The sequence below is a fragment of the Borostomias antarcticus genome, assembly GCF_949987555.1.
Source record: "Borostomias antarcticus genome assembly, chromosome: 7".
Classification (NCBI taxonomy): domain Eukaryota; kingdom Metazoa; phylum Chordata; class Actinopteri; order Stomiiformes; family Stomiidae; genus Borostomias; species Borostomias antarcticus.
In genome coordinates this window covers 29,296,989-29,306,741 of record NC_140240.1, presented here as the reverse complement: position 1 = coordinate 29,306,741, position 9,753 = coordinate 29,296,989, and the positions used below count along the sequence as shown (strand labels likewise).

Genomic DNA, 9,753 nt, shown 5'->3' with positions numbered 1-9,753 from the left:
TTGCTGCAACGTTGTATACACGTTTATATATTACTTTGTTACGTTGCTGCAACGTGGTCTACACTTCCGTTGGCTACATTTATAATTTGCATTACAAAACAAATCAGCTCCTTGCACAAGCTCCACTACTTCCTGAAACTCTACAGGCATATTTATTTACCGTCCTATACTATTGGATAGCAATAGCGATGAATCCGGTGTGCAGCACACCTGATCAATCACTTCCATCCACTAGTATAGGACAGGAAAGAAATACGCCTGTAGAGTGTCAGGAAGTAGTGGAGCTTGTGCAAGGAGCCTATTAATGTCATAGTCAATGCAGCAAGCAAAATTATGGTACAAAAGTTATGACACAACACCATTCAGTCAAGAACAATTTATTTTATTAAAAAAGTACACAATGTCTGGCCTGCAACATGATAACAAGTTTAAAAACAAAAAGGATTTAAAAAAAAAAAAATACAAAAAGTTATTTACAAAAAAAGTTATTTAAAAAAAAAAAAGGCAGGCTGTGCTCAGATGGGGGGGGGGGGGGGGCTGTGCTCAGATGGGCTGCGGGTGGGCGTCAGATGGGCTGGGGGGCAGCTAGGAAGGGAAGTCTTCCTCATCAGAATGCTGGGGAGTGCTCAGATGGACTGTGCTTGGATGGGCTGTGCTCAGGCGGACTTCTGCAGATACCTAAAGACACAATGAAATGGCCGTAAATACACAACGCACATACATGCACAAAAAAGTGGTACACAATCTTTGGAACCATGCAGTGTCACTGGGTAGGAGAAACCAAAAAAAAAGACATCACTTACCCTTCTGCATTTAGCAGGGGCATGTTTCAATGTCTCCTGCAGCTGGGCGGCCACCTACGCCATCATAGCCTTTGGCATGGAGACCATCACTGCACCTTTAAGTTATCAAGAAAGGTAATGGTTTCAATTCACATCGGTCATGGAACAAAGATGATGTATTAAAAAATATTCAAAATATGAACCATTTCTTACGTGTTAAACATTGAAGAGTGTCATACTCTTCAGTGGCTTCTTCCCCTTCTTCCCGTACACACTGTAGGCGCTCCACACTGCATGTGTGGCTACAGCTGACAGCACCCGCCGGACTGTGTCCGCCAAGTCTCTGCCACCAATGGCACCTAGGTATTGTGTCTGCAAAACAAAGACAGTCATTTACTGTACCCTTACCTGCACTGCAAAAATAAGACAAAGTTCCGCCCTGCAGACACTCACCATCTTCCTCTGATGTTCCCGGTCCTTCAACCTGGCCTCACAGACCTGCAGCTCCTCGTCCGTTTGGGCAGGGTTCAGTACATCCAGCACTTCTCCCTGGGCTCCAGACTCCACAGGCCGCATGCTCTGGGCCAGTTCCCTCACAGTCCGTGCAAGCTCACGGAGTTGCTCCCGCATCTCTGAGAACTGCTGATGTACAGACCTCTGGAAATCTAGATAAACACAGATGTGGCTATAAGTACATTGACATAAAACTAAATGAAACTCAAAATATATCCCTGCATGCAACATGAAGTAGTCCCATACCAGCATCTGCAGAGCAGCATCGATTAGGTAGAGGGGTACATGGAGTCAATGGTGCTGGAGCCGTTTTATTGGGCGACGGCATCACAGACCTAACTGAAAAACAAAAGGGATAAAGGAAAGGGATTAGCAGGAAACTGTATGGTGTTGGCAGCATGCTTTGGCTTCTGGCATTTGAAGGAAAATAAATTAAGACATTAACAGGTAGACATCAAAACACCACAGCAGTACATGCCACTCTTACCTGGTCTGGCTGGGGTGCTATACATGAAGCCTGGGCTCGCATGGTTTTCGCTCACAGGGGATGAGCTCGGAAAATCTGCAAGATGAGTAAATGGTATTCAATCTAAAAAAGCCAATCACAGAGCTAACTGAAAACCTAAAGGGATTAGCAGGAAACTTTATGGTGTTGGCTTTGGCTTCTGGCATTTGGAGGGAAACTAAATAAAGACAAGACAGGTAGACACCACAGCAGTACATGCCACTCTTACCTGGTCTGGCTGGGGTGCTGTATGATCTGGCTGGGGTGCTATACATGGGGCCTGGGCCCCGCTCGCCCACATGGGACAAGCTTGGAAAATCTGCAAGATGAGTAAAATGGTATTCAAAATAAATAAAAAATAGTCCAACTATCAGTGTGCAGTAGGCATAGACATTTCATTTCAACACAAACATGCATACCTGGATTGTACAGCACACGTGGATTGTACTGGACCGCTGGCAGAGGCCTTTCAACTCCGGCACCTGGCACCTGGTCTTTGGCCTGCATAGTGGGGACCAATGGCTGCCCGGGGCTTGGAATATGTAGTGGAATATCAGTAAATTAGCTCAGATTACTCGATTTCAAAAGTACTACTCTTTTGGGACTGTTGAATGCACTTTAGTATATTACCTTCGTCACTGGAGTGATAGCGTGTGTTGCGCCGTCTCTTTCGAACGTCTTGGCACTCGTCCATTGACGACTGCTGCTCAAAGACTTTTGCCATGAGCCTGGCACCTTCGTAATGATCTGTGTGCATAAAGTACCATAATCAATACATTTCAGCCATCCTTTTTTCCTCAGAATAATGAGTCATGATCTTCCCCCCACCCCCATCAGTATTTTTTAATAGCTTAAAATGCAAACAGTACCAGTTGTGGACTTTGGGAAAACCCGGACTCTGTGGAGCGCCCAGCCAGGGTTAGGTTCCACACAGCTCTTTATCCGTTGGCTGACTCATTCATTGGCCAGGAACACATCTGCAACTGTGAGTGAAACCATTAGTAGCCGCTTCCCTGTACAATTGAAAAGTAGCACACCAAACACACAAACATGTTCTTACCCCATCCTTTTTGGAGAGCCAGGATACTGGGACAACCGACAGTGTCCTCCCCCAGAAACTCCACACTGCAATAGTCTGCCCAATAAACAAAAAAATATTAAGTTTATAAACACACAAGGACCCTATGGGAAAGTAGGCAGAGGGGAAGAAGCGACTAAAACAACAATTCAACAAGTCATTACAGCCGATAAGTAATTAGTGACACGCCACTATTCTATTCTTTTTTTTTGATTCTCTGCCGGCCCAGGACAGATGCGGTCAATGGCGGTCAATCATCAATCAATCGTGTGGGAAACATGAAGCTAGTTTAGGCATTAGCCACTGCAGTGCACAGAATAAATGTATAAGGCCTGTGAATCACGCGTTACTACTCGCAGTTTTAACAGGAACGCCTGTTTTTGACTCGAACTCCAACAATACACACCGATACTACTAATGTGGCAAACAAAGCTGCCTCCATCTTAGTTTCGAGCTATAACGCTATTGTCCATGGTAACCCGCTTACCTCGTGAGTGGCATCTCTCAGTCTCCCACTTTCCAGACAAATGGAAAATATATAAAGCATTATCTTGGCTTCGCCTTCACCTTTGCCTATGTAAAATTAGCCTAAGATTCGTGATGGCCTTAGGAAGCCTGACACGAGCGAGCTCCCAATGTGAGTCTCAAATTCAGCAGTCGAACAAACACATATTCACATTTCCCTCAGTCCAGCGGCCATTTTAGATTGCGTGGTAGCGTGGTAGCGTGCTAGCTAGCATTAGCTAACGTTAGCTAGCTATCATTAGGCTTCCAATTCCTGAACTTAGTTTAGCGTGCAGGTTATGAGTTACTTCTGTTTACTTAAATTATTACCGGTAAGTAAACAAATAAATAGCTAAACCAACAGTCAAATCAATGTAATTTGATGAGGAAAAAAACCCCGAGGTAACTGGTATAACTTACCAGAGATGAAGTGCGCACCACACTGTGTTTGTTGGTCCCCAATCTGTTCTCTTTATGGCTTTAAACCACAGCTTTCGACGGTTCCTCTGAAAAGGGGGACATCTCGAGGGGATGCTGAAGAATCTGAGGCCATCATCTTGTCCTTTTCTGTTTGTACAGTTCACAGCACAGCAGCTTTGAGGCATAATTAGCTACATGAAACGAGTAGCTAGCGAGTTCGTTCGCTCGTTCCTTTTTACAGAGAGGCTGCGTGCTCGCTCTGCTGTGACGTAGGCGGCGAACCCATCTATAGGGAGGGAAAGTAATCTCATCGCCCCCTAGTGGAAGCGTCCCATAATGCCGAGAGAATGAATGGGTTTTCTCGACACGTCTTTTGAAAAATTATATCTTGGTCGACACCGAAAAGTTAGACTTTTTTTTAATTAATGAAAAAGCATTCAATTTATAACAAACAGGGAAATATACAATCAATAACATTTCTAAGATGCGTTATTAACCTCAACATACAGTACAATATGAAGGATATAAGCGAAAATTTAAAAAAATTAAAAAAGACAGGAGCAGTTTGGCAAAGAATCCTGCCTACTTTAACTGTGAACCAGCAAGCAGTGACGTCACGGGATAGCCCGATAGCAATCCTAATGCTAGCCTAATAGGACTTTAATCCAACGCAACGTTTATTTAATGACGTTGCAGGGACCCATATTGCAAATGTTTCTGCAACGTTGCAGAAAAGTCTAATTAGACTTAGGAGGGTAAAGTTATTTTCGACCTTAGATGGACGTTGTCACAACATCGCCTGATGGTAACGTTGCAACTTACCTAAGTACAACTTATGTGCAACGTTGCTGCAACCCACTGTGTTAGTAGGGTTACACACACACTTACACACACACTTACACACACGCATATGCATACATATATACACTCAATCCCTATCGCTTAAGCCCAAGTACGCGCACGCACACACACACATGCACAATAAGCACAATGACACTCACATACATTCTCACACACACACACACACACACACACACACACACACACACACACACAAACACTCGCTGTCTCTCACTCACACTCGCACACCAAACACACCACGGATTTATTACTGACATTTACTTGTGGACAGAGCCAGTCAGCTCCACCGTATAGACCAGATCCTCCAGCCAGTCAGCTCCACCGTATAGACCAGATCCTCCAGCCAGTCAGCTCCACCGTATAGACCAGATCCTCCAGCCAGTCAGCTCCACCGTATAGACCAGATCCTCCAGCCAGTTAGCTCCACCGTATAGACCAGATCCTCCAGCCAGTCAGCTCCACCGTATAGACCAGATCCTCCAGCCAGTCAGCTCCACCGTATAGACCAGATCCTCCAGCCAGTCAGCTCCACCGTATAGACCAGATCCTCCAGCCAGTCAGCTCCCCCGTATAGACCAGATCCTCCAGCCAGTCAGCTCCACCGTATAGACCAGATCCTCCAGCGAACGCCCTCGTGACTTAGATGATCCACGGCAGAAATGTGCCTGTAGGATAACCTTTAGCAGCAAGAAATCAGTCTGGAGCTCGCCGTAGTCAGCATCAATATATATATTTTTAAAACTTTTACTTAACTTATTTGGTTGAAACTTCACGGTGGTCTGCCTACATGAGGTCAAGGTCAAGGTCAAGGTCAACTTTATTTACTGTATATAGCACATTTAAAATCAACTGAAGTTGCACCAAAGTGCTTTACAGTATAAATAAAATAAAAACAGACAATACATACAAACAATACTGAATATAAAAGTGCACCATTTAAAAACATGAGGTCCAGTCGACTTCATAAAAGTATGTCGCACGTAGCTCAGGATGTAGAGCGGCCGGCTGGGGGTCGCGAGGTCGCCGGTTCGATCCCAGCTTGTGCCGAAGTGTCCTTGAGCAAGAAACTGAAACCCAAAATCGCTCACATGCGACTGTACTGACTGTACCTCTCACCCTCTCTTTCTCTCCTTCTCCCTCTCTTTCTCTCCCTCTCTTTCTCTCTCTCTCCCTCTTTCTCTCTCTCCCTCTCTTTCTCTCTCGGTTTCTCTCCTCCTGTTTGTCGCTTTGGATAAAAGCGTCTGCTAAATGACTGTAATGTAATGTAAATGTAATGTAAATGTAATGTAAATGTAATGTTAATGTAAATGTTAATGTAAATGTAAATGTAAATGTAAATGTAAATGTAAATGTAAATGTAATGTAATGTATGGCTCTTACCTCTGCCCTTCTGTTCTTCCTCTTGACAGGTCGTCTTCGTGGACGGTAACGGTCTCTTCCACTACAGAGGTGAGAGTGATCTACCGTACCGTCTTATCATAGAGTGATCTACTGTACCTGTCTTATCATAGAGTGATCTACTGTAAGAGTGATCTACTGTACCGTCTTATCATAGTGATCTACTGTACCATCTTATCATAGAGTGATCTACTGTAAGAGGGATCTACTGTACCGTCTTATCATAGTGATCTACTGTACCATCTTATCATAGAGTGATCTACTGTAAGAGGGATCTACTGTACCGTCTTATCATAGTGATCTACTGAACAGTCTTATCATAGAGTGATCTACTGTAAGAGGGATCTACTGTACCGTCTTATCATAGTGATCTACTGTACCATCTTATCATAGAGGGATCTACTGTAAGAGGGATCTACTGTACCGTCTTATCATAGTGATCTACTGAACAGTCTTATCATAGAGTGATCTACTGAACAGTCTTATCATAGAGTGATCTACTGTACCGTCTTATCATAGACTGATCTACTGAACAGTCTTATCATAGAGTGATCTACTGTAAGAGTGATCTACTGAGCAGTCTTATCATAGAGTGATCTACTGAACAGTCTTATTATAGAGGGATCTACTGTAAGAGTGATCTACTGTAAGAGTGATCTACTGTACCGTCTTATCATAGACTGATCTACTGAACAGTCTTATCATAGAGTGATCTACTGTAAGAGTGATCTACTGAGCAGTCTTATCATAGAGTGATCTACTGAACAGTCCTATCATAGAGTGATCTACTGTAAGAGTGATCTACTGTACCGTCTTATCATAGAGATCTACTGAACAGTCGCATCATGTAGCCAAAGGCCAGTCTGGGCTGCGTTTCCCAGAGGCATCGTAGCGTTGCGTTCATCATAGCGCTAAGGTGAACGTAGCGCTACGAGGCCTCTGGGAAACTCAGCCCTGCTCCAACACACACGGACGTAGTCATGTTAGACAGATTAAAATACCTCCTGCTGTACAACCCTGGCATCCTTTGTGTATCGCTGGTTTTACTACATCATTGAGTTGATCATTAGGTTAGATCCCATGAGAATCATTGAGTTGATCATTAGGTTAGATCCCATGAGAATCATTGCCTGTCCAGACATGCCTTTCATTACATTTACATTACATTTAGCTGACATTTTTATCCAAAGCGATTTAAGTTACAGTAATTGCATTTAAAGTACGAAAAGCCAATGTACTACTTGCCAGAACTCACTGGTGCATCTCCTTTCTAAAACAAGTGACTAAGAGCTTAATCTAGTGCTGAAGGCAAAGTGCAAGAATAGCAATCTAAAATACAATCGGTGCTTAACACAACACAAGCATAGAATCTAAAATACGATCTATAATCAGTGACCAGCAGTGATCTAAAATACAATAGCAATCTAAAATACAATAGGTGCTTAAGAGGGAGGATCGTGGTAGTACTTCTTGAAGAGATGACTTTTGCCTTTCCCTGTCCAGTAACGGTTATGTCGGGTGCTCTGTGCTCAACAGGTATGGCTCATATTCACGCTCTTGCACTTGTGATGAAAGAATGGAAGCTACCATACAAGGCTGCTCTAATGACCATTTCCTTTGCCCATATTTGGTCGTTTCCCCTCTAGAGTTCGGCCTGGCGTGCCACCTGGGGGTCCTGTCGGGTCTTCCCTGTGTGGGCGTGGCCAAGAACCTACTGCAGGTGCAGGGCGTGGCCAAGAGCGAGGAGCACATGTCACAGGTGCAGCTTCCTAGTTACCGTACTGTGGTTACCGTCGTTTGTTGTTGTTCATTTGAATGTCTTTGTCTTTCTCCAGTGGATGCAGTTACTGTAGTTCTTGGCAGCTCTTGAACTAAGAAGAAGAGTACTGAACATGTTTGTAGTTTCATCTAGCCAATGGGGCTATGGGTGGGTGTTGAACAGTGTTATTGTGTGTGTGTGGGGGGGGGGGGAGTTGGGTGTGTGTGTGTGTGTGTGCGTGTGTGTGTGCGTGTGTGTGTGTGTGTGTGCGTGTGTGTGTGTGTGTGTGTGTGTGTGTGTGTGTGTGTGTGTGTGTGTGTGTGTGTGTATTGCTCCCTTTGCTCTCAACCTTTTTAAAACTTTTCAACCGTAACATTTTTTTAAAAGTTGGGTACAGAAACAGCAACATAAGTCTGGGGTGCGTTCAAATTCAGCGAACATAGCGAACGTTAGCGAACTATTTTCCGTTAGCTTTGTGTTCGCCGCAAACGTTTGCTTACAGAAGCTAACAGTCTGGAGAGGTAGTTCGCCAGTAACGGAACGAGGATCACAATGGATCCAGGCTTGTAGCCTAACGGTATTTTGGAACATTGTTGCGTTTATGCAAACTATTTGGAACGTTCATTAAAAGCCGTTCAAATGTGACCGTTTGGAGAAAACATGTTTGCGACGAACGTTTGCCTTAGTTAGCTGAATTTGAACGCAGCCCTGTTTTACCTCATTATTATGTATCACCAGCCCTATGCACAGTATGCGCTGCTAGCGTCAGTGTGGTTTGAATATAAATCAAGCCGTCACTCTCTCTAAGTGAGGGATACATGAGGACAATTCTCTGGGTGTTTCATTAATATGCAAATACACAATTTGCTTGCTTCCTAAATAGACCTGCTGCACATAGCATTGTTGACTTCAGTTGTTGTTGAAGGGAACATAACTCAATTTGGTTAAAGGTAGGGTAGTCAATTTTGGAGAAACCAGAAAGAGTAAATTAGATTTTGAAAAACCATTCGAAAAAATCCTTGCCCCTCCCTTCAAAGCCACGCCTCCACACTGGCTAGGCAGGTACAGTCCTGCGATTTCCACAGATTATGTAGTTATGTATTATGTAGTTATTTATTGATTGCTGTCGGAATGCAAGGAGAATTGCAAAAAATATAAGTGCTTCTGGGAAATAAAACACCTACGCTGCCTTTAAGTTAACACACATCTGGCTTGTTGTGGAGCAGAAGGTTTAGCATTTAATTCTTGAGTGCCTGTTGTAGGCTGTTTCCAGTTAAGGGAAAGAAAACACATTGACTTGCCACCGGGGGTATGGGTTCATGTTGGCCTTAACGGGTGTGTGTGTGTGTGTGTGTGTGTGTGTGTGTGTGTGTGTGTGTGTGTGTGTGTGTGTGTGTGTGTGTCTGTGTGTGTGTTCCTGCCGTACATTTACCTCAGCGTCTAGCTCTCAAAGAGCAACTCTTCGGTCTATAGACAACAATTATCCATAATTGCTGTGACACCAGTGTGACCGCATAGCTACCGCGGTTCCATGCTCAGGAGGACCGTGGGGGTTTGGGGACTCAGTGAACTGCAAAAAACAGCCCCTGCTCCGTGCCCAACAAACTCAATTACCAGGCAATAAGCGCCATGCTAACGGTTCCCCCTGCGCTCATGTGTTTAGCGTAGCATGCTAATTTGAGTGTGGTGCGCGAAGAAACCTCTCTGGTGTCCCTCGGCAGCTTTAGTAGCCCTAATGGCTGCTTGCTTGGACAGAAATAGATTAGCACCCGTGGAATGGCAGCCTGTCTGAGAGTACTGTTTACTGGAAAGTGAAGTGGGGGAAAATTGATATCTGACTCCCAAGTTTAATTCGTTTACACACAGGAGGCAGCTAACGCTAACTGTCTCTCAGGCGATAATAACCTTTAGCCCGTGTCGCTAGCTGCGCTAA

At 44.2% G+C, this 9,753-nt stretch overlaps 1 protein-coding gene across 1 annotated transcript in view; it reads left to right on the top strand.

The window, feature by feature from the left end:
• Positions 1-9,547, top strand: part of LOC311311703 (endonuclease V-like) — a gene marked incomplete at its 3' end in the record, with an annotated part of 15,956 nt that extends 6,409 nt beyond the window's left edge. The window contains exons 4-6 of the mRNA XM_084441457.1: positions 6,073-6,112; positions 7,708-7,820; positions 9,542-9,547. Coding sequence (XP_084297583.1) covers positions 6,073-6,112; positions 7,708-7,820; positions 9,542-9,547 — 159 coding nt within the window. The remainder of the gene's footprint in view (positions 1-6,072; positions 6,113-7,707; positions 7,821-9,541) is intronic.
• Between the last annotated feature and the right edge of the window lie 206 nt (positions 9,548-9,753).